Source organism: Spermophilus citellus (assembly GCF_964194105.1).
Source record: "Spermophilus citellus genome assembly, chromosome: 10".
NCBI classification, from domain to species: domain Eukaryota; kingdom Metazoa; phylum Chordata; class Mammalia; order Rodentia; family Sciuridae; genus Spermophilus; species Spermophilus citellus.
The window spans coordinates 117613979-117638544 of record NC_138197.1 but is presented as its reverse complement, the minus strand read 5'-3'; the positions used below and the strand labels follow the sequence as shown (position 1 = coordinate 117638544).

Below are 24566 nucleotides of genomic sequence, written 5' to 3'. Positions count from 1 at the left end.
AAATCAAGTAGTGGAATTACTTCTGTTATCTTGAATACCTGACATGCACTTTAAACTGGAAATATAAGTTCTGTGAGAGCAGGGGCCATATCTAATTTACTGTTAGTATTCCTTGCATCTAGTGTGGTGCACCTGGCATATAGTAGCACTCAATAAATATTTATTTAAAAAAGATGCGTTCAATATCTGTGATACATGTGTTCTTTTTGATGTTTATTATTTTTATTTAATTCAATGCCGAAGACTGAACACAGGGATAATTAACAACTGAGCCACATCCCCAGCCCTTTTTAAAATTTTTTATTTACAGATGGTTTCACTGAGTTGCTTGGGGCCTAAGTTACTGAGGCTGGCTTTAAACTTGCGATCCTCCTGCCTCAGCCTCCTAAACTGCTGGGATTATAGGCATGCACCACCACACCCAGCTAGTATTTTGATTTTTGAGTTTTAAAATTTTTATGAAAGCAAATACAAGGACTTTAAGTCAAATAGAAATAATTAATTAGATCTGACTTCCAAGATGTCCAGTGCTTATCATTTTGAAACATTGCAAACCCTTTAGAAAGTGAGAACACCTGTTTGAAACACAAACTTCACCAAAACATAGATGAGTGTTCAAACAGTTGATTCTTAGGTCACATATTGTATTATAATTCCATAATTATAAAGTACAAAGCGCTGGACTTGAAGTTGTAATCATGTTTCTACCACCTGTCATGTTTGATTTTAGGAATCCCTCAGGGGTACTCTGAGAATTAAAATATATGCCAAGTGCCTGGCACATAGGATAAATTCTTCTTTCCCTTTGTCTTTAGATACATGGGGCACTAAAGAATTTGTTTTCATATCAAATGTATAGCAAGGCAAAAGATGCCATGTGGTTCAACAACAATTAGTTTGGCTTCCTCTAAGTGTGGCTGGCTTTTTAGTTGTAAACATTAAACCTTAAAACAATTACTAGGTTTCAAAGAAACCACTTAATTCTTTTCTTTGTTATTAATTTAGTAGTTTTGGCCACATATTGAAATATTTTTATTATAAAATTTAATATTTTTATAATTATTAATAATAAAATAATGTAGTTGCAAGTGTACTCATCTTCAGGTTTGTAATGAAATATATGAAAACTTAACCTAACACCAAATATAAGACAGAACATTTTAAGCCCCCTGCCACCATACATCATGTGCTTCAAATCCTGTGTTTTCTCATAAGTACCCTATGCTGAAATTTTTGAAATCATTCCCATTTTTTCTATACACAAACACACACACACACATATATATATTGTCCAGACCTGCAAGTTTTCCTGAGTTTATTACAGATATTCAACTCTATTTTTCTATGCTTACCCCCAATTGAACACTTTCTAAAATTCATCTGTACTGATAAAACTAACTGGTTTTTAGTTTTTTGAAATTTCCTTACATGAATATGCTACTATTTTATTTATCCATTCTCTTGTGGAGGTACAGTTGATTGTTTCTTGGTCATATCTTCTTCAGATCCATGGCTCTAAGTCTGTCTTAGGTGTTGAACTGCTGCTGCTAGATTGGGAGTGTACTCTTCAGGTTTGTAAAATAGTGCTAAATTATTTTCCAAAATGGCTTATGAATTCCAGATGCTCCACTGTCCTTGTCACTTGGTGTTGTCAGCCTTGTCTGAAGAATTAAAAAATAGAATGTCATTCTAGTGCATTTTCTGGCTAGGTGTGGTGGTACATGCCTATAATCCCACCAACTCAGTCTGAGGCAGGAGTATTGTAGGTTTGTGGCCAGCCTCAGCAATTACAGTGAGAACGGGTCTTAAAAAATAACAAGGGCTGGGGTAGCTCAGTGGTAGAGCACCCTTGAATTCAATCCCTAGTTCCCTAGTTTAAAAAAAAAAAGACACCCTCCCTCCACAAGTCCTGATATTAATCCTTGAACTTCTGGTGTGGAGATAAGGATTCTAGGGACACATATTAACAAGGGGTGGTACTTGGGCGTCTCAAGGCAAACTATTAACCAACATATATTTAAATATTGAATAACTGATACAGTCATATCAACTAATTGCCAAAGGATTATCTTTGATAGGTATCATTGTCTAGTGTGGACACTACTAATCCTTTGGCAGTAGAATATGGTATCTGCCATATTCTACCTTGTGTTTTTTTCATTTTCTTAATTTTTAATGAAGTAATAAGTCTTACCATACATTTCTTCTATAGATGGCACTTCGTGTCTTTTTGGTTTCTTTTGGTTAAGACCTTTATCATCCTTTTCTAAGACCATCATGGCTATCTTGACTTTCAAATAAATTTTAGAATCAGATTAATTAGATTAACATGAAGAACTCTTGGGTTTTTGATCCAGTGTGCATTTAATCAGTGGGACTGACTTGGGAAAAACTAGCATCTTATAATAGATCTTCCTATCCATGAACATGGCTATATTTCTCTACTTGTGCAGATCTTTCTTAATGCCTTTTGATAAAGCTTTATATATTCTCCATAAATATTTTGTTTCATTTATTCCTGCTACATTTTTTTCTTGCTATTTAAACTTTTTATTAAAAAAAAAAACCTTTTAAACTCTATGTAGTATCACATGCTTTTAGACAATGAAGATAACAGTAACAGTTTAAACATTTTAATTAAAAATGACCATTAAACTATGTATTTACACATTCTGTGTCAAAGTTTAACTTAAGTAATAAAATCTGTTGTGATTTCAGCCCAGCAAAATATACCAGAAAGTTCATGTGTTGAGGTGAACTGAGACTATGAATTATGCTCCAGTATCAGGACATGGAGCCTTCACTCCACTATTGCTAAATCTTTCAGGCTGTGGCTTTTTTGCCTCTTGGCTTTATAGCCTGGACGCAGGAATTCTATCTTTCTCTTCTTTGCTTCACTTTTATTTTTATGTTTCTTCAGCTTTTTCTTGGCAGCAATATCAGGATTGGTTACAAACTTGAAAAGAGAACAGAAATTTTATTACTTTTAAAGTACTTGTTAAACCAGTCCCCCAAACATGCCACTATGTTCACCTTTAAACATCGTGAATGTAATACATGCTTATTAATGAAAATATGGAACTCTTGCTATCAAGTTTCTACCCCTCAAATCTTCAGTCATCTTCTGGGTAAGTGTGACACAAGTGTGTACATACCTCTGGTTAAAAAAGCTTAAGCCCAGCAAACAAGCCATTTTCTCAAGCAGCAAACTCACCTCCAGAGCCTTCCTCTTTTTCCGGAGTGCCCTTTTCTCATTAGCCTGTTTCTGTATAGAGGCAAAGGCTAATGAGAAGCTCTCGAGCCCAACCATCTTTTTGAGTAATTCTATTATTTCTTGAGATAGATTCTTCAGTAAAGGATCTACTCGAACACAGAGAATATGGTTAAAGATGGTCATATGGAAAATGACACAGCTGAACATCAGCAAAATCAACAAAGTACAGTATTTAAATGTGTGGCATTATTACTGTTAATTGCTGTGGCATTAACAGCAGTTCATACCATTAATGGCCCCTGCACGTTTCCAAGATGGAAACAAAGCCCTCCCATCCACTATCTCATCCAGAGGCAATAAGAAATTAGGCCCACTTCCCAGCAGGTTCTGAAGACAATGAATTTGAGAACCTGACAATATTTTGGATTATTTTTTCGAACCTGTTCAGCTTTGTGCAGATGCAGGGAGAGGTTAAGATTGCTTCTCTAATCCATGGGTCACAGAAGCTAAGCTCTGCCCATGATAACCTTTTTTGGGGGATTAGAGACAGAAGGCTGTGCTGTCCTATTCTTTCTGTTCCCTATCCTCCAAATACAAATAACCCAAACATTTCATATTAATTTCAGGAAAACTCAGGACTTGTGTGTTAGATTGCAAACATCAGTCCCTTTGCACTGTTGAAGCCCCATTGCCTGGCGTATATTAGGTGCTCAGTACATGATGGCTGCTTAAACCAAAGTCTTTGGTTTAATTGCTCCTTTCCTCAAAATTAGAGCAAGGAAAACTTTCTATCAAGGTTTCAAGGCTAAAAAACCTTGTTTTCATATTTACTATATTAATTTTTAAGCTTTTAGCATCCACTTTACCGCCCTTTCCCAACACACAATTCCCTCTTTTCCTATTATTAACAATAGGGATCTGTTAAGGGAATAGAACAAATGTACCAGGCAAGGAAAAAGAAGAAAAATGGCAAATGTTAAAGTTTTATATATATATATATATATATATATTTTTTTTTTTTTTTTAATATTTATTTTTTAGTTCTCGACGGACACAACATCTTTGTTGGTATGTGGTGCTGAGGATCGAACCCGGGCCGCACACATGCCAGGCGAGCGCGCTAACCCTTGAGCCACATCCCCAGCCCCTTAAAGTTATATTTAAAAACTATTTCAGACAAGAATGGTATATATTTTTGCCTCATAATTTGTAAGAATGTAATAACATCTTTATTTACTATTGTTCACAGTGTTATGAGTTCAGAACCATCTCAAAACTATAGTTTTCTTTGACTGTTTAACCTATGCTTTGAAGTAAAACATAAAGCTTTTACTGAGAAACACTCATGCTTAGACGTGAGAAAGCATAGGAGACGGCCATCAAATACAATAACAGATGTGCTTATTTACTTGCTATTAATCGTCTCACAAGTATTCTGTCTTAAATTCTGAAAGGGAAAGAGTACAAAAAAGGAAGAAGAGGGGCCTCTAGGAGAAGTTAGGTGTCTGAGCATGAAATATTCAGAACAGAAGTGGCAGTGTTACCTTGCTCTGAATAGGTGCTGTTCAGTTCTCGAAACAAGGGAGCTATGATCATTGGCAGATAGGGCTTTACCTTGTCTACCCCAAGGTCCATTGCTACGGCACCAAGGAACTTAAAGATGCATGTTCTCTGAAAGTGAAGATTGTTTTTTAAACATTTCTCTTTAACACAGCCACACAAATACACAGAAATAAATTTAGAAAAGTGTTCAGTGTACTTTGGGGTGAATGTTATTGCTATAATTTTGGATTCAAAAGGGAAAATTCCTAAGGACTTGGGATAACTAACACAATTTAACACAGTTATCCTGTCATACCTTTAAGAGATTTCTAGGTGAATAAGCAGCTTCCAATTTGGCCATCCGGGACAACTTCTGGATCAGCCACAGCAGTGTGGCTGGCTTGCTGGGCTTGCTCTTCTCTTCTTTGTCAGACTCTGGCTTTCCAAGTGTGCAGGCCTCGGATTCTGTTGCCTCTCTAGCCACACCACCTCCTAAAGCTTCGTGTTCTTCCATGTCTTCTTTTATCTCACCTTGCTTATCCTCAGAATCAGGTTCTAGTAAATATAAGACTTTGGCTACGAACAACAAATTCTTAACAACCTTTAAAAAAGAGGGGAGGGAAGAATTAGATTTTGAAACAGATATGTTTTTTGTTAGAGCATGAGCTGAAGTAGGCATTCTACAATTAGAAAATATAAACAACCTGGGTACTTCAGTATTAAACTGATGATGGCTCTTTCAACAATTCTTGTTTTTACATTCCAAATTCATTTCCATGTAATTTTCATCCTGTTGGCTAGTTCTGTGAGTACTTTTTTTTTTAATGTTTATTTTTTAGTTCTCGGCAGACACAACATCTTTGTTGGTATGTGGTGCTGAGGATCGAACCTGGGCCGCACGCATGCCAGGCGAGCGCGCTACCGCTTGAGCCACATCCCCAGCCCTCTGTGTGTACTTTAAGGTCATACAACATAAATAAAAGATTTCCTTATGGATCAGCCATTTAATTTTTTTTTTTTTGTACCGGAGATTTGTACTTAACCACTAAGCCACATCCCCAGCTCCCTTTTTATAAACTGTATTTAGAGACAGGGTCTCTCTGAGTTGCTGGTATTACAGGCATGTGCCACCATGTATGACCAAGTCATTTACATTTTAAAAGAAAGCTTTCATCCCAACTTTCATTAGATTCTTTCAACCATTCTATGTAGAAATAATATTAACTGATTATTTATTTTTATTTAATTAGGTACCCAGCAGCCCTTTACCATTGAGCTACATCCCCAGCCCTTTTTATTTTTTATTTCGAGACAGGGTCTCACTAAATTGCTGAGGCTGGCTTCAAACATGGTATCTTCCTGTCTCAGCTTTAGTTGCTGGGATTACAGGCTTGCGCCCCTGTGCCCAGCTGATAAGTTGTTTTATATTTAGTATTCCAATTCAGCTGTAAAACATCTCAGCCAGATACTATTATTAGGAGAGAAGGCCAAGTTTCAGTGTTATTACATGACTTACCCAAATAAAGGGAGTGGCCAATTGGGATTCAAAGATCTTTAGAATTCAAGGCCAATTTCTTAAACTTTAGCTTCCCATCCTCAACTCCCATCTAATCCTTAGGATTTTAATCTTAATATAATGGGACCATTCTTTTGTCCCTATCAAATCTCTGATGTAGGTATTTCACATCCATTATGTGAGGGAGGAAAAAAAGTTGGGTTGAGTTCCTTGACCATCTTGGCTGTTCTGCTAGATGTGCTGCATCAAAATTCTCCCGCACGTATTTGTCAGAACCTTCACACATTCCAAGACTAGCTTAGCCATTAAGAATTAATGCCAAACTGGGCACAGTTGTGCACACCTGTAATTCCAGCTACTTGGGAGCTTGAGGCAGGATGATTCGAAGTTAGAGGATTGCCTGGGCAACTTGTCCAAAAAATAAAAAGGGCTACAGCTCAGTGGTAGAATGCCCCTGGGTTCAACCCCCAATAAAACACATACACATTAAGGTCAAGATCATAATTTCCTTCTTCTGGAAGCCTGATCCTTGTGAATATAGCCCAGGTTTTGTGGCCCTCTCACCTGTGGCAATCTTTGTTAATTCATCCCAAAATTCATGATCATCTAAAATCCCTAATTTATTTTATCCTGTAAATCTCTTCCTCTCTATGGTCTACCAGCCCCTATAAAAACTGCTTCTTTTTGAGACCTGACCCTCTGTGAACCCTGGCAGGATTTTGATGGCTCCATTTTGCTACTCACTGAATAGCTATCCATTCATTCTCTGAGCCTGCCATATAATAAAGTTGAATTTTCACTGCAAAATGTGACAGAAGTGTTATTGTTCATGATATGCCACTTGAGATTATTCTTCAGATAAAAGCATTGACCAATGCCTAATGCCTACTGCACTGAATCTATAAGGCTGCATCTTGCCAATGATTCATGAGGGACATGGTCAAGGCCCATGGGATAATGGTGCTGACTTATGATCACCAGCCCAAATGCTCTATCAAAAGAGGTAATAATAAAATAATAAAAGTACCAGTAGACTATTTCATAGCAACATACTGCATATTTATAAGTGCCTTCTCTGAATTTACATTTTATAATAGGATTTTTTTTTTGGGTACCAGGGATTGAATTCAGGGGTGCTTAACTACTGAGCCACATCCCTAGGTCTTTTTATTTTTAATTTTGAGACAGGGTCTAGCTAAATTGATTAGGGCCTTGCTAAGTTGCTAAGGCTGGTGATCTTTCTGCCTCAGCCTCCTGAGCTGCTGGGATTAACAGGTGTGTGCCACTGTACCTAGTAGACTTTAAGATGGGATAACTCACTTGCTCACATAGTAGATCACACAGTAGCATGAATATTATTGCTTTCTCTTTAACTTTAAGGGATAAAGGGAGGAAACTCAATATTATAGTTTTTCTAGAAAAATAACCAATCAGTGCCCCTTAAAGCTTTCGTCACAAAGTGGAGTATATATGAAACCCTTAAGATGAGAAGATTAATAGCCTCCCTCCCATTGTATCATCTTTATTGGGAATTGTAAATGGAATCATGAGTTCCCCTAACATAGTCCCCAGAGTTGACGAGACTTGTGTGCATAACTGAACGATTTATTTGAGTATATGTCTGTATTTTGTGAAATCTGTCAAGCACTAAAATAGCAAAAACAACAACAACAAAATCCAAATGTAAACATATTTCTAGACTATTGGTAGAATAGTAGGTTGCTTTCACTTAAACTTGGGGAGCTATAATTCTTACCTGCTCTCCTAGAGACTGATCCAAGAATTTGGAATGCAACTGATGGCAAGAGGCTAGAGAGATACTTTTCATCTGTAGAGAGAAATGGTCATTGGCAAACATAACATTTCTGATTATTAAGAAAAAAAATTGACCATAATGCAACTGATGTACTAGGTTTTGCTCTGCATGACAACCTATAGAGAGCTGTAGAGAAAAGGTCATAACCAGAAATTACGTAATTATTCCCTTCTACCTGCCCCAAACATGTTAGTCCCCCCACACCCACCAAAGTCTAATGTAATAGTCTAATTTCCTAAAACTATTAGAATACTTTGCAACATTCCAGTAGTTTTTTTTCTTTTTTCTCTTTCCCCTTCCATCTTCTGCTTATCCAGTATTTATGGAATTCTCACTATGAGCCACACTGTGCTAGGGTTAGGAATCAAGAAACAGATATAACATGGTCCTTACCTAACATCTGTATGAACATGATCTCATATAGTCATGAACAAGGTTATGAAGAACACAGGACAGTTAATCTTATTTTTTCTAATGTTGATAAAAGACACACAATGAAAGATGGACAAGCTAAATAATCACAAGTTTGATTAGACTGATGATCTAAAAATTATCTTTGGAAAACTGGCCTTGAGGGTAACCCCTCTCCAGTTATTAACACTTATTGATTCACATATGCAACATGTTGTCAGTTGGAGGAGTTTTTCCCAAGGGACAACACTAAGATGTTATGAGAACCAGAGTGAACATTTCAGAGGTCACAAGTCAAGGAAAAGGTTTTAGAGAAAGAAACCTTACCTTCTGTTCAAGATCACCTGTTAGAAACCTGACTGCTACAGGGTCTGCAAATTTCTTTTTAGTCTTTTTGGCATTCCATTTTTGAATAAGCTCCTCTGGATGGCAAGAAGCAAAGAGTAATCCAAAAATCTGGGCTGCTGTGAGCCACACCCAATTGTGTGGGTGTCTCAGGTGAGAGTGCACATGACCTAGGGGAACCAGAATGAATTCTCAATTGCTGCACAGCTTTTATGATTCATAGTAAATATGACTGATTTGGGCATATATTATATGTTTGGGAAGAATAACCAAAGATGGCCAAAATAGTCCATGTTTCCTGGAAGACCACTAGGAGAGAGAGAGAAATGAGGTGAAGAAACACTGAAACAACTAGGAAACTAACTCCCTGGGTGGTAAATGGCACTGAAAAGATATGCCTAAGCTTACGCACAGACTTGTTTCACACAGATTAGTTTCAGATTCAGGGAAATAAGATGGCATTTTAACATTACATTTTCTGAAGTGACTAATGTAAAGATATATATATTTTATATATATAATAGTGAAATTGGTGGTTCAAAGTAGCTGCCTAGAAAGCTATCATTCATGTTTTCTTTGTGCCAGGCACAGAGCCATGTGTCTTATATACATTACCTTATTTTTTAGAGCCTCACAACAGTTCTATGACGATAGAAGTGTCATTTCCAATCTAACATGAGGAAATGAATTTCCAGAGAGGCCAAATGTCATGCAATGGGTAGAGACTGGCCTGGGCCCCAGAGCACATAATTCTTCAGCATTAGAGTATACACCCATGGAAAGTACATTTGTAAAGTCTTATAATGTAGGTGTTGTGAATGGGATGGATTAATCATGCCACGTTTCAGTTTTAGCCTATACTACTATATTTCATAAATGTTATTTACATTCTGTTTAAGTCTTTGTAACAATCTGGCTATATCTCAGTGGAGCCAGACCCAAACAGGTCTTATAAACAGTTATTTCTCTTTTTTTGATAGTAGGGATTGAACCCAGGGTACTTTACCTCTGAACTACATCCCCAGTCCTTTTTATTTTGATACATGATCTTACTAAGTTGCTGAGTCTGGCCTTGAACTTGCAATGGTTCTGCCTCAGCCTGAGTCACTGGGATTGGAGGTCTGTGTCACCATACCTGATTAAACTGTGTTATTTCTCACAGGATCTCAGTTTCTGGCTCTTAAACCAAGAACTAATTGAAATGTGTAGTGTGTTAATGGAGTCTTTTTTATCATTTGGAGAGTGATATAGTACTTAAATGCACCACCCAAGTGAGATGGTTCAGTAAATTACAGCACATTTGCATGATGGCTATTGAAAAGGACAGCTAGGAAGTGAACTGTGGTATAGTAATAAGCTTACTCAGGTACACAGAGCTGAAAGTCTTATATGGAACTAAGCAATCTCTCTGAAAAAAATCATAACTATTTAGCAAAAAGACTAGATAGAAATATATGTACACATTTATACATATTTCAAAACATTCTGTACAGGGCAAATATATATAATTCTTACATGTCAATTATACCTTAATAAAGCTGGGGGGGCAGCAAAAGGAAGAAGTGGGAAAATATATGCCAAATTATCATCAAATAGAATTTGGGAGAATTTTTCCTTTGATTTTGTGACAATATTCTTTTATGGATGAAATGTGTTACATGAAGTAATACACACACACACACACACACACACATTTTTTTTTTGAAAGAACATTTTGACTGTAATCAATCTGATAGGATCTTTCACATTTTTTTCCTCATGGGCTTTTCCCTTCCCATCTATTTTTTGAAGTTGTTCCCATTCTAATTTCCCAAATCTATTTTCAATAGTTGTATCACAACTGTTTTTTTTTTTTTTATACCAGGGACTGAATTCAGGGGTGCTTAACCACTGAGCCATATCCCCAGCCCCTTTTTATTTCGAGACAGGGTCTTGCTAAGTTGCTTAGGACCTTGTTAGTTGCTGAGGCTGGCTTTGTACTTGTGATCCTTCTGCCTCAGCCTCCAAGATGCTTGGATTACAGGTGTACACCACCATGCCCAGCCTAATGTGTTTTTAGATTTAATTAAATAAAAAGGAAATACTTACTCCAGATTTTACTCAAAGTCTCAGAGGGCTTGGTAAACTGAATAAAGTTACATTCCTTGATGAGTTTACTTATTAGCGTGAGAAAACTGAAGAGCAGGCGATCTGCAGCTTTTTCTTCAGTCTCTTCCATGATCTAAACATGGGGTGATTGCATATAAATGTAAGACAACAACCTGGAAGTACCTGGGATACATGTTTGTGTCAGCATGTAAATCCATACCAAGTCACTATGGGGCTGTCACTTGACTAGGATGTTTAGCAGCATCTCTGGCCTTTATCCACTACATGTCAGTATCAACCCCCACCCTCCAACTGTGACAGCCAAAAATATTTCTAGACACTGCCAAATGTCCTATGGGGGGCAAGATTGCCTGAGCTGAGAACCTTTTACCCCCATCTTAGAAACTACTTAATCTACTAGTTATACTCTGTCAAGTACAACTTTCTTATAAAAATCATCAGAAAATTTATTCCTTAACAAATTACTTACATCTTTAAAGTTATCAGGATTAATTTCCTTTTCAACCACAGGAAGAACATTTCCAAGTCTTCTCTCAAAATTAACCCCTTCACTTTCCACAAATAAGCCACAGACCAGGGCAGCAAGTTGTCTATTTAAGCTCTATCAAAAATAAACCACCACAAGTGAGTGTTAATACAATTTGGGAAGCTGTTTATAAAAATTATATAAATGAAGGTGGGGATTATGTTAACAATCAGACAGTAAGAAACCTTTTTGATGTCAGAATCAATAAAATATAGTGTCATGGTCAACAAACAGAAGTGAAGCAATCTTTATACCCAAGAATAACATTAGAAAAATGGCACTTATTCAGTGAGTATTTTGATACACATTTTTCCATTAAAAAAAGAAAAAAAGAAATAGAGGTTTCATTCCCAACCTCAATTATATAGATATGCAACAAATTACTCATTAATATGAAAAACATATTTATATTCTAAAGATGGGCTAGTGATGATGGTGGCAGAGTCAATAAGTGAACAGAATAATAAAAATTTACACTCAGAAAACGAATAAGCAAAACTGGAAGCAGATATTCACCAACTGGGTCTGGTTAAGTAAATGATGATTATATTCAAGTAGAGTGCTTTGCTAGCAATAATAATGCATTAGGAATATAAATGACTCAGTGTTAACTTTCTATAATTTCTTACACTTTCTGAAACTTTGAGAATACATTACTTGCATAATCGGATACAAATAAAGCTATTTAATATAAGCCAGTTCTACAGAATATAATATTAATTTTTATTTGAAGTTTGGACTTGTTGAACTATGATTAAAAGCAATACTAACCTTTTTTCCTCCAAACCAGGAGATAACCATATCAAATAACCAGTCTTTTTTCTCAAGGCTAATTTTACTGAGTAAGGATTTGATTGCCATGGATGCCATCTTTTTACATACAGCAGAGTCATCATTCACCATCATTAGACAAAGAGGGATGAAGAACATCCCACAGTTCTCATGGAGCAGTCCCTACAGGAAAAGAGGCATTGATGAACTTGGTGGGCATGGAATTCCTACAACTGCTGTCCAACAAGGGAAAGCCCAGGGCTTCCAGGGATCATGGGCAAACAATTGAAGGGTTTCTCTTTGTGATTCATAGTACCTGAGGAAATGTGTCAAAGAGATAAGCGATCATTTCCAAGGTGGACTCTCTTCCAGTCTCATGTTCATAACTAGGGCAAGAACATTAGATGAACTGTTAGTATCTTCTAAATTTATTTTTAAAAAATTTAAAATATTACAGTTAGGTGTCAATCTTTTTTTTTAAGAAACACAAAGTGCTCTATTTGCTCAATTTTAATGTTTATATTCATCAAGCTACTGAGCTCTTTTAAATGTAATTTTATTAGATTTTCAACACTGTCCTCAGTGGACTTTACTGACAATCAATGGTCAGATTAAACTGAGTGAAAATTAACTTAAAGAACTGACATATGAAACCAGACACAGTGTCTGACAATCAAGCCAACAAGTCACACCAGCATCTTCAGAGAATGTGCTACTGAAAAGGACAAAAGCTTGTCCTTTTCAAGACAGCCACCATATTAAAAGAAAGAAACTAGCTTTTTGCCTCTGCATAAGAAATGGTTCAGCTTACTTCAGTTGAGCGAGCATGAATTCCAAGTTGGGTCTCAATTTCTCACCAAGTGGATAGTCAAGAATGTATTTCAGAAAAACCTAGGGGAAAAAAAAAAAATCACACAGTTAATCATTTAGAACTGTCACTCCAGGATTCCTGTTTCCTAAGCTGTATTCTGAGATACACTCATACTCTATAAAAATCTTGCAAAAGGGTAATCAACCAGGCTTTCCAACTGATTCCAGCTAATTCTGTCTACTAAGTCAACCACTGTGCCCCTTCCTATCTCCTGCTTCACTCAGCTGGATCTTAACCCCTGTGCCTGGCTGAGTCAAGTCTTGACCCCCCACTGCTATGGTGGTTTAAGACCCAAATCTCAACTTACATATATATTAGAAGCTCATCTGACAGGTGGGGCAGTTGACTGAGTAAAGACTATGGTTCAACCCTGTATTTCCCCTTGATATGAGAATAACAACATGGTAATAAATTAATACTGATAATGTATGTGCCAAGCACTATGTTAAGTATTTGTTTCTTGGTTAATCCTCCTCACTCCCTTAGGAAGTAGGTGGTGGTATCACATTTTACATCTTTATTAAGATGGCCCAGAGAGGTTCAGTAACTTGCTCATGTGACGGTGCCAGAATTTCATGCCTAGTCTATGGTCAAAGACTTCATTTAAAAACCATTAGTATTTAGTCTCCTTTATTAATAAATTGTGAGAACTAATGCACATCATTTAACTTTCCAAGGTCTGCTTTTTTTCCTAGCTATAAAATGTGGATAATATTCTTTTGAAGGACCTGTAAATAGAGGTCATGTGTGTAAATTCCTGGACACACAGCTAGTGTTTTAATAAAAGCTAGCCATCCTTCCTAAGTAATCAAGCAACTTTTTTTTTTTCCCCCCAAAGACATGTTTCTTCTCTTCCATCCTGGCCTTCTCAATGGTCTAAACCCTCCTTCAACTTGAGTGTGTATTTCTAATTCAGATCTCCCACTTCTTGGGTATGATATATATTCAAAGATTAAACAAATGTATGAACAAATCTGAGTGTGTTACTCCTCTGCCTAAGGATCTCAATAGGGTCTTACTCTTCTTAGAACAAAGCCCTAAATCTTTAACAAGACCACGAGATCCTGCCCCACCTGGCTTCCCCTGCTCCCTCCACCCAACCTTCATTTAGTTCCTCAAACAAGGTGAGCCTTATTCACCTAAGGGTTACCTTCCTCAGGTATTTATTTCCCCTTCTCCTGCAAGTTTTGGCTTACCTGTCAATCCTCAGGAAAGCTTTCTCTTACCTACCTCATTAGGTGTTTGAGTCTCAGAGCATAGCAAGAATATGACAAAAAGTAGTCTTCAGAATTCAGTTAATACCAAGAGCTAACTAAAAGATGAACTGCTCACTATGGGAATAAGCTCCCTCTACACACCTGTCTGCATTGGACTCTGGCAGGTTCACTTTGTGCAGAAATTGCCAACTTGGACACTTTTCGCATGACGTCATCAATTTCTGGGACCAATAATCTTCTTGATAAAATGGCCTAAAAAATATAAAAAGATTCATTTCATGTGTTTTACTGTATATGTAGGTACTTTCAGATGTTAAAATAGCTGTAGACACTTTTCAAGCAATGAAAGTAACTTCAAATGACTTCAAAAGAAGATGCACTTGGTAGAGTACCCGTATTTGTACAGTATTCCCTGGGAATGTTAATGTAGTGTATTCGAACATTTTCATAAGTAGAACGTTAGCTTATGATTGACGCATTAAAATCATCATAATCTTTGTAAATTACTTAAATTCAGTGGTCCACAACTAGTCAAAACAATATGTTCCACAGTATTCTAAATACTAGACCTGAGACTCACAAACTGTGAAAGACAAGGTTATAGTGACACCATACCTTCAGAAGACCAAATGCAGTGGCTTGTCTTGAAGTATCGTAAATGTCCTCTTCAGCATAGGCCAGTAGAACTTGAAGCTGTTTTTCAGTTATCTGGTAAGATTTGACTTTCTTTACAAGTATGGTCACACACTGCAAATAATAACAGTGAAGTTAATAGACAGCATACTCCACATATCAGGATCCAGTGAAATGATAATGAGTTGACTTTTTCACACAGGATACTAACCCTCAAGCACTAGCAAATTATTATGGAAATAATTCTGACCAAAGAGCAATGGGGAAAACTGAACTCTGGTATTACTCTAGGTCCTGGCTTTTTCTAGATGCAACTGATTCAACTCACCTTGAAACAATTTACCACCAGGTGGAAGTTCTGGCCCCTGGCAGCCCCAAGTTTTGCATAGTTCTTCAGCAAAATAAAAAGGTGTTTCGTCAGCTGTCCTGCTTTTCTTTCTATGGAAGGCAGAGGAAACCTTAAGACCCAGATCAGACATTGTAAAGCACCCGTGATCACCTGAGAAAACAAAATAATAAACAGTCAACTTTGAAGTGACCAAATCCATCAACAAGGCACCAGAGACTGTGCAGATTATACAAGTGGCTGAGTTGAATAAATTAATTTAGGATTTTTGTTTGTTTTTTGGAAAAATACATTTTAAATGACACTTCTATTTTCTAGAATGGTACTTCAATGTAATCCATCTTTTCTAACCCTGGGAATGTTAATATAGTGTATTCAAACATGTATAAAAGGCACTGTACTGGGCATCATCATCATCATTATTGGTGGTGCTGGGAATCAAACCCAGGGCTCTGCCCACCCTAGGTAAGTGCTCTATCACTGAGCTACATCTCCAACCCTCTATTAGTTATATAAATAGAAAGATAAAGAAGGAAACTATCTCTGTGTAAGGAAAAGATAGGTGGAGCAGAAATTAAGCAGAGGAAAAATTAACAGTCATTTAATATAGTTTAGTGCTATGCACAAGAATATAGAAAAAGTGTGCTAAGACCATGTGCTTATACATGAACTTTGAAGGTCAAACCTTGCAATCCCCAGGATCAGCTAGTTCAGCTCTACCTAATATAATCCTGCTGCTCTGACTACTACACTGCAATGGATTTGATGAAAACACAGAAGAGAGATGGAAGCTTTAAAGATCTAGATGTTAAATCCCAGTTTTACATTTGACTACTGTGTGACTCCAGAGATGTTATTACCCTCTAAGCATCTTCACTTCTGAAGGTGTTGTACATAAGTGGGATTTAGAGTCCAATAGACCTAGATTCACATCTAAAACTGTAACTAGACCCTAGCCCTAGTTTTCTCATCTATAAAACAGAAATGTTGGGAAGAGGGATGTGGCTCGTGTGGTAGAACACTTCTCTGGCATGCATGAGGCCCTGTGTTTAATCCCCAATATCGCAAAACAAACAAATCCCAGAAATGTCAAGAATATTTGTCTAAGAGGTGGTAAGGTTCAGAAGGATTACTTTATGAGAGTGACGGTGGTAAAGATGATCACTGGTCTTGGGACAATACTAATCACCCCTATGAAATTGTGAGGATCAGATAAGATGATTAATGTACCTAGAAGCATTCTAAACGATATTAAAAGCTATCCAAACAAATGGGACTTATTAATTCAGGAAACAGTGGCAGTTCGTAGTATCACCATTTTATTTAAAAACTCCACCATCTCACAAAGCAAGAGCCCTGAAATAAGTTCCATCCAAGAATTCTGCATGACATGGCTCCTGTGAGGGAATGGATGCTCACCTTCACATCCATGGAACCCAGGCAATCTATGAGGAGAGACACAAAAGGATCCAACATTTCCAGGACATGATCACTTGAAGACTTGATCTTGGAAGTCTTCAGACTCAGATGAAGCAGCTAAAAAGTGTAAAAAAGATATTGCACATTAGTTGTTTTGAAGACTGGATGTATGAGGTCAAATGTAAAATAAGAGATACACGTGAAATGTTAAGCTGCTTCTGTTTGAAATGACGAATATTTTTAAGAAGTGAGAAATGGCCTTGGAGAGTCTTAATAAGTCAAGAAGGTGGAAGCTCACTGTGCAGTTGAGATACTAAGTCCATTTAGCAAATGGTCACTCAGCATCTGCTGTGATTCCAAGCACTGGCTCAGTATGCTGGGCAAAGCAATGACCAAGATGAACATGGTTCCTGTCCTGATGGACCTCAGCCAGGAAGACAGACTCAAAGTGTGACTGACTGCTAGGTGCTCTGAGGTTTGTCGGGGCAAGGGTAGAGGGAAGAGTAAGCAGTGAAGTCTTGGGGGCAGCAATAGAGTATGGGGTCTTTATGGAATGAAAGGGAAGCCAGAATGGCTGGAGCTTATGTTGGAATGGTATAGGATGAGGCTAGAACCCTACAACCCAAATGAAGGTCTGTGCTCTCTCCTAGGAAAAATGGAAGCCAAAGGAAATAAAACAACCAGATTTGTATTTTTAAAAGCTCATCATCTTAAAAAAATATAAAATAAAATAAAAAATAAAAATAAAACTTGAAAACTTGTCTTTGTTCAGAGATTATAGGATGTCCTTGGAGAAAGTCCCCAGAAATTGACCAAAAACTCCTGGAACTGAAAAACTATTATAGCTAAGTTGCAGGATATAGGTTACAGAAGGAACACAAGTCAATCACACACCCTATATACCCTCAATGAACAAGGAGAATTTGAAATTTAAAACACAATAGCATGCCAGATGTGGTGACACACAACTGTATTCCCAGCAGCTCAGGAGACTGAGGCAGGGGACTCTGAAGTTCAAAGCCAGCCTCAGCAATTTATTGAGACCCTGTCTCAAAATAAAACATAAAAAGGGCTCAGGATGTGTCGCAATGGTTGAGTGCCTAAGGTTCAATTGCCCCCATCCCACCCAAAGGCAATAGCATTTACACAAGCATCCCCAGACCCGAAATACATTTGTTTAAATCGAATGAAATATGGTCAATGTGAAAAAAGCAATACATTGTTAAATTAAAAAAAAAAAACAAAAAAAAAACAAAAAAAGATATTCATGTTTATAGAGAAAAAGAGAATTAAGATGTCAGTTTTTCCTAATTTGATCTACAGATTCAATGCAATCCCAAACAAGATTTCAAAAAGTTTTATATATGAACTTGAACAGTTATTATTTGTCAACTAAGTTTTAATTAATATTATTAATTAAATTGAACTGTGTATTGACAAGCTGGTTCTAAAATTTACATAGAAAAGCAAAGACACTAAATTTCCCACATAATATTGGAAAAGAAGAAAAGAGACAGGAAATGAGCACCATCAAACTTTAAGATTTATAAAGATACAGGTATCAAGATAGTAGGACATTTTCTGAAGAAAACACAATGCGGCCAAAGGATGACTCAGAAGTAAATTCACAGTGACACAGCTATTCTTAACAAAGGGGAGAGAATCTTCAATGCTTAAAGGATAGTCTATTTAACAAATGGTACTGGAAAAACTGAATATCAACATGTAAATTAAAATAAATATTCTAGACACATCTCACAAAAATTAACTAAAAAGACAACACATGCATAAATATAAACCCCAAAGGATAAAATTTTCTAGATAAAATGGGACAAAATCTAAATCCCCTTAGGTTTGATGATGTTGTAGATACAAACACTAAAGGCAAAATTCATGAAAGAGAAATTTTTCTTAAGTTGGAATTAATTAAAAAAAAAAAAGTCAAAGTCAAAGTGGTTTAGAGCTGCTCATGGGCAAGGCAACAGTGAAATCCTAGTAAATACTAGAAATTCAGCAAAAGATGAAATAGTACAGACTCTGTGAAGTCAGTGAGTTTCATTTAAAGAGGAATTCTTACCCGAAGCCCAGACTCAATAAATATGTGCATGTTGGTTTTCCTGCTCACAATAGCTTTGGGTCCACCTCGAACTGGAGTTGGGGGGAGCAGCAGGCAGCTCTGGGGTGGCAGACGTGGATCGGGTGCAGGGACTGCGGGACTCCTATCAGTCCCAATGGAATAAAAATGGAAAACACTGTTAGCTGCATTCCAAGAAGTTAGTGTGGCCCTCCATGAAGATGAGAGCCTAGCACTGAACAAATATGCTCTGGTTTCCTCCCTTCCCTTAACCACAAACACACAAGAGATGCAATCCTGTTGATCAAGTTACTAGGAAGATCCTTAGAAACAGAGGTTTCTAAGGAAGATGAACAATAAATGAAGATGAACACAAGAGGACATTCCCTTTGATCCCTGAAAATAAATGGCAAGGAGCCTTTCCCACAACACAAAAGCAAAATCCAAAGGAAGTGTACTCATGTATAAGGCATTTTCACATGTTTTAAGTACAGACAATGTGAAGTCAGTGAGTTTCATTTTAAGAGGAATTCTTACCCAAAGCCCAGACTCAATAAATATGTGCATGTGGGTTTTCCTGCTCACAATAACTTTAAATCTGCAATAAGTTGTGTATATTTAAAATCTATCCTTTCATTCAATAAATATTTAAAATAAAAATGACATCATAGAAATAACATTTCTGTCACAGATACCTCAAAGAAAATCTTATGCTGAAAAGTAGCACTTTGGACCAAAGTAGTACTTGTGTTTCACATAATATAATTTTTATCTTTCTTTAGAGCAAATCCAAACTTACTTGTCTTTCTCTGTTAATAGGGGTAGGTTTTCACTGACCAAACCATAACTGAGCAATAGAATGGATTCTGCCGTCATTTCCTGATTTACAATTAATCCTGCTATAATTCGGCGTAAGGTTTCATGAACTTTTCGGGCCAGTTTTAAACTTGTGGTATTTTGTAAGATCTAAAGGCAAACATAAATGTTAGGTAGAAATAACACAAACACAATTAGATTCACTATAATTTTTTTTAAAATTTGCTTTCTAATGTGTTTTTCTTCTAATTAAAAAATCTATTCTAAAATTTTAAACAGTAATATCTCTCTCTCTCTCTCTCTCTCTCTCTCACACACACACACACACACACACACACACACACACACAGTAAGTCACTTATAAACTCAAACCCAAGAGATAACCACTGTGAGCAGTTTGAGTGCCTCAGAATCCTTCCATTCCTTCTCTGTTGGTGAGGTAGCAGGACATACTGCTGGGTAAATGATGAGACTTCCAACAATGTTAATCTTCTAAATCTAACAAAGGGGGTAATTTACACACAGGCACCCTACACCATAATAAAATGTATAGTCCCTATTCTAAGCAACTATGTGACTGAACTACAATGACCAAGCCTCAGGGTTTGAAATTAATTAGTGGGTCAAATCAGAGGAATTTAATGTAAACTCAGAATCATCAACCACAGTAAAATACTTAGTCAGTACTTGATAGGACAGGACTTCTTGCGGATGACTCTCTTTAATCCTCAGTAAATATTGTTGGGAGTAGTCCAAAGACTAACTTCCCCATCCCCCAAGAAGAGCTGTCCAATGGTAAGCCCTGCTGGCTCACATGATCCTTACCCACCAATCAGAGCCCTGCTAGCTTACCTGATCCTACCCACCAATCAGACTAGCCCTGCTGGCTCACCTGATCCTTATCCTCCAATCAAAAAGCACCCCATGCCAACTGTCAACCACCCCTGGCTCTATAAATGTGCAGAGCTGTTCCTCAATAAATGGGCATTTGCTCCAACGACAAGCCTTGTTTGTTCTTGCAAACATCAACATTCTTATTAGGCTCAGATAATACTATGTGCATTCTAGGAACAATTATGAAATTCTTCTAGCACCAAAGCATTTGGATTAAGAGTAATTCATGTCACTAGTTAGTGATTTTTTTCTCTATTTTTTGCCATAACCGAGCCACTAAAAAGCCTTGTAGGTTCAAACAGCAACTCTTTATTCCTGAACTCTCACCAGCACTCTACACACACTTCCCGGGAACACACTCCAGCGGGCTCCGTGCGCCAATTCTCCCGGAACCCCTGCTCGAACTCAACGGGAAATCCAAAGTAGCGGGCACCCAAGGCAGCAGGATCCGCCCTAATCCCAGCAGGATCCACCCTAATCCTGGAGCAAGGTCACCTTTCAACCATTCCCTATGGCAAAAATGCCAGGCATCATTCTGACTAAACTGTGGCTCTCAACAATTTTTAATACATAAAACTGGAATAAAATGAATCGATAATGTTATTGTATGTTCATCCCTGTAACAGGCACAGAGAAACAACAGAAAAAGTAGGTTAACTATAGTCCCTACTCTTAGGGGAAAAAATGAAAAAAATGGAAAGAATGTGAGCTTTGGATCATAAAGGTCTGGAACGACATTCTGACCTTTCTTCTTAACTGTGTTCCTTTTTGCTCTTCTGAGCCTGAATTTTCCTATCTGTAAATGGAAATAACATTGATCTCATCGGATGATTGTGAAGATAAGAAGAGAAAATGTAGCAGTACTTAGAATGTGATTTATGTTCAATAAATTCCAGTTACCTTCCTCTTGGCAGTCTGGGGATACAGTTTGATTCTAAAGGCTATGTTCTTAGCTGCTGCCCTGACCCAGCTATAAAATTCAATTCTTGTTGCCTTTCCTTTTGCATCTCATAGATTACATCAGGGACTGAATGGAGTCTAGAGCACCCAACTCAAGGCTGCCACCTAGTGACTAGAGGGTATTCATGCCCTTAGCACTAAAGGAAATCCTGGGTACTCAAGTAGTTGTTTTTGCCCTATAGGTTCCTTTCAGGAACTCATAATTTTGGGACCACCTGAACTGCATCCCAGTCCTTACCTCTTTCAATGGAAGGATAAGTTTTGTGACCTGATCTTTTCCTACAAACTTGCCCAGGATTTCATAAGAATCATAACTCTTGCTTCTTCGTGCCTCCATGACTTTGGAGAGGATCTGCTTTACTTCCTTCTCTTCAGCAACGGAACCAAACAATTCATGGTTAAACATCTTTGAAAGCAAAAGGACAAAAGGTGATTATGTAGCCAACACAAGCAGTCTTTGACAAAAGCACAGGTATAACCAAGTCAAAGGAAAACAAATGGGGAGGGAATAAAATGAGATGGTAGGAGTTTCTATTAGATTGTACTTGTTTTCAATGCAGTTTAGGGACCAGTAATAAAAATAAATAAATAAAAATAAAACATGCAGAAATACTTTTAGTTTAATATTAATGGAAAACAAAAGAAAAGTATTTCACAGACAAAAACATATACAGAACAGATACTTCTTTTATGATATTACCAGAGAGTTTAATTTCCCTTTAAGAAATTCTATTTGCAACTTAATTATAGAACTTAATGTAAATATTTAAATTAAGAGTCAAAATTAGTGCCCATATTTTAAAAAATAAATGAACAAAAGGTTGTGTGGCAAATTATTTTCCTGTTCCCAAATCTACCTCTCAAATTACCAATTATCCAATTCTTTTATTTATTGGATAAAATATTAACCAATATTTTCCATTGGCATATAATAATTCTACATCATAATGAGATTTGTTATTACATAGTTGTACATGCACACACATTATCCAATTTTTAAAGTTAAAATCATTGTTAATGTTTCATTATAAAATGAAATTCTACTCCAGACTACATCTCTGATTATTCCTTCAAAATGGATTCTTGGAATTGAAAATTTTTGTTCATTTTAAAAGCTGTTAATATACAATGTTAACTTTCCTTTCCAGAGACACTGCACCAATATATGACCCACTGGCAATGACAGAATGCCCATCTCACTTGAGTCCTCACTTTTCAAACTTCTGCTAATTTAAAAATCTAAAAGATCCTCCTTCCATCACTTCCTTCCTGATGGAACCCAGGGGCTTTGCACTTCCTAAACACTGACTCTACCACAGAGCTACCCTCACTCCTCTATTTGCATTTGTATGGATATTATTATTTTGTAAATTCATTTTATGCCCTTTGCTTTAAAAAAAAAAAATAAAACTGGAATTCCATTCTGTAAATCTTACCTCAATCATGATATCTAAACAAGAGTCCAAATCCCCAACTTGCAGCTTGTTGCTAAGGCCTTGCAGCAACACATAAACAGTGAAGGTGAGCACGTGGACCTAAAAGGAGATGCACAGTGAGAACAGGAGTGGGAACAAACCCCATGTTAAAGAACATTAAGATCTAAGAAGTACTGCAAAGAGAGCACTCAGAGTTTATGTTATTGCTGGTAGCTTTGACAAATGCCACCATTAAAAATCCTTTAACCAAGTAAGCACTGTACGAAGAATGTTTAGAAACACATTACCAATAACTGTGACTAAAGCAGGTCAGTGATTTATAAAGGCCCCAAAGCCTTCAACTTTAAAAGCCAAACTGTGAATTAAGGAGCTTGTTAATGCTGAATGCAATCAAAGCTGGTACATAAGGATGGAAACAGGTTTTTAAGTTTTTGCCCACAATAGTAATCAAGCAAACGTTTACTAGGAACTTACACTGTATTAATACAGGTACTGTATTAATATCTCACATGTATAAATATTTAAATCATTTAAGCTTCATGCATTCTATCTATCGTGTAGGTGCTAAATTATCAGCATTTATCAGATGAGGAAGCTGAGACACAGAGAGGGCAAACAACTTGTCCAAGGCTGCACAGGTAAAAGGTGGAGTTAGGATTCAAAATCAGAGGGGCTGGTACCATAGTCCCAGGTCTATATCACTGCAGTATACTGACTTTCGAGTTTTTTGCATTTTTAATGCTGCTTCCAGGACTGTCTACCCACCAAAGCAAACATCAGATTATAATCACAGGACAAGGAAACACACTTAGTTGTCAATATAAAAATTAGATCTTAAAGGCAAAGTTTCTTTTGTATCTTACTTGCGACCTTTAAAAATACTTTTTACATATTTACATGTTTGCTATGAGCTTTATATAATTCTTAAAAATCCCTTTTTGGGGTAGGGGTGGAAGGATGAAGGACACCTGAAGAATACAATTTTGGTTGTGTCTACATGATTAATACTAAAACACCAAAATTATTTTTGTCTACCCTATTTTAATTCTTTTAACAAATAAGACAGACTTGGAGAATAGCTGAAACAAACAACAAAAAAGGGTTACTCATGGAAATACCGTTGGTTTAAGGAATGTGTGAATGAATTCTGAAGGACAGAAATGTACTGAATTCATCCACATATGCCAGCACCTGTGACAGCATCTCACCTATAGTGCCATGAAGTAAATGCTGGTTAAAAGAACAGAATAAAGATGAACACTAAAAGGGGCTCTGGTTCAGGTAAGATGGAGAAAAGCACAACTGGTCTCTCTGTACTGGATGTAGCTATAAAGTCTGGACAGGACCCAAGGAGCAACTCTCAGGGGAGAACATGAGAACCGAAATGCCACAAAATGTTCAGAGAGTTTGCTTGCATTTTTCAGCTGACACAGAAGTGGGCGCCAGGATGAGCCTGAGGGAATGCTGGGAAAGCTTTCTATTCTGGTGTGAACAGGAGAGAGAACTCATCAGGGAAAGAAAGGGTATGAAAACCTCTCATTTTATTTTTCTTGTCTTAATTTTTTCCCATTTCTGGCACCCCAGGCCCAAGCAACACCGTCGAAGTATTGACAGTGACTTATAATTAGGATTGGCAGGAGACTGGCAACT

General features: G+C 37.0%; 1 protein-coding gene across 3 annotated transcripts in view; it reads right to left on the bottom strand.

The window, feature by feature from the left end:
* Window positions 1–2619: 2619 nt before the first annotated feature.
* Window positions 2620–24566, bottom strand: part of UTP20 (UTP20 small subunit processome component) — a 91404-nt gene continuing 69457 nt past the window's right edge. The window contains exons 44-62 of one of the 3 annotated variants that reach the window (XM_081309298.1): window positions 22917–23015; window positions 21719–21886; window positions 19610–19776; window positions 18814–18955; window positions 16737–16853; window positions 15300–15470; window positions 14954–15085; window positions 14480–14590; window positions 13062–13141; window positions 12567–12636; window positions 12251–12433; window positions 11423–11554; window positions 10933–11065; window positions 8827–9014; window positions 8029–8100; window positions 5073–5357; window positions 4759–4885; window positions 3215–3360; window positions 2620–2956 (exon numbers count right to left, since the gene is read on the bottom strand). In XM_081309298.1, the coding sequence (XP_081165424.1) occupies window positions 2801–2956; window positions 3215–3360; window positions 4759–4885; window positions 5073–5357; window positions 8029–8100; window positions 8827–9014; window positions 10933–11065; window positions 11423–11554; window positions 12251–12433; window positions 12567–12636; window positions 13062–13141; window positions 14480–14590; window positions 14954–15085; window positions 15300–15470; window positions 16737–16853; window positions 18814–18955; window positions 19610–19776; window positions 21719–21886; window positions 22917–23015 (2679 nt within the window). In that variant the 3' untranslated portion in view covers window positions 2620–2800. The other 2 variants (XM_081309299.1, XM_081309300.1) reach the window with 2 other exon arrangements.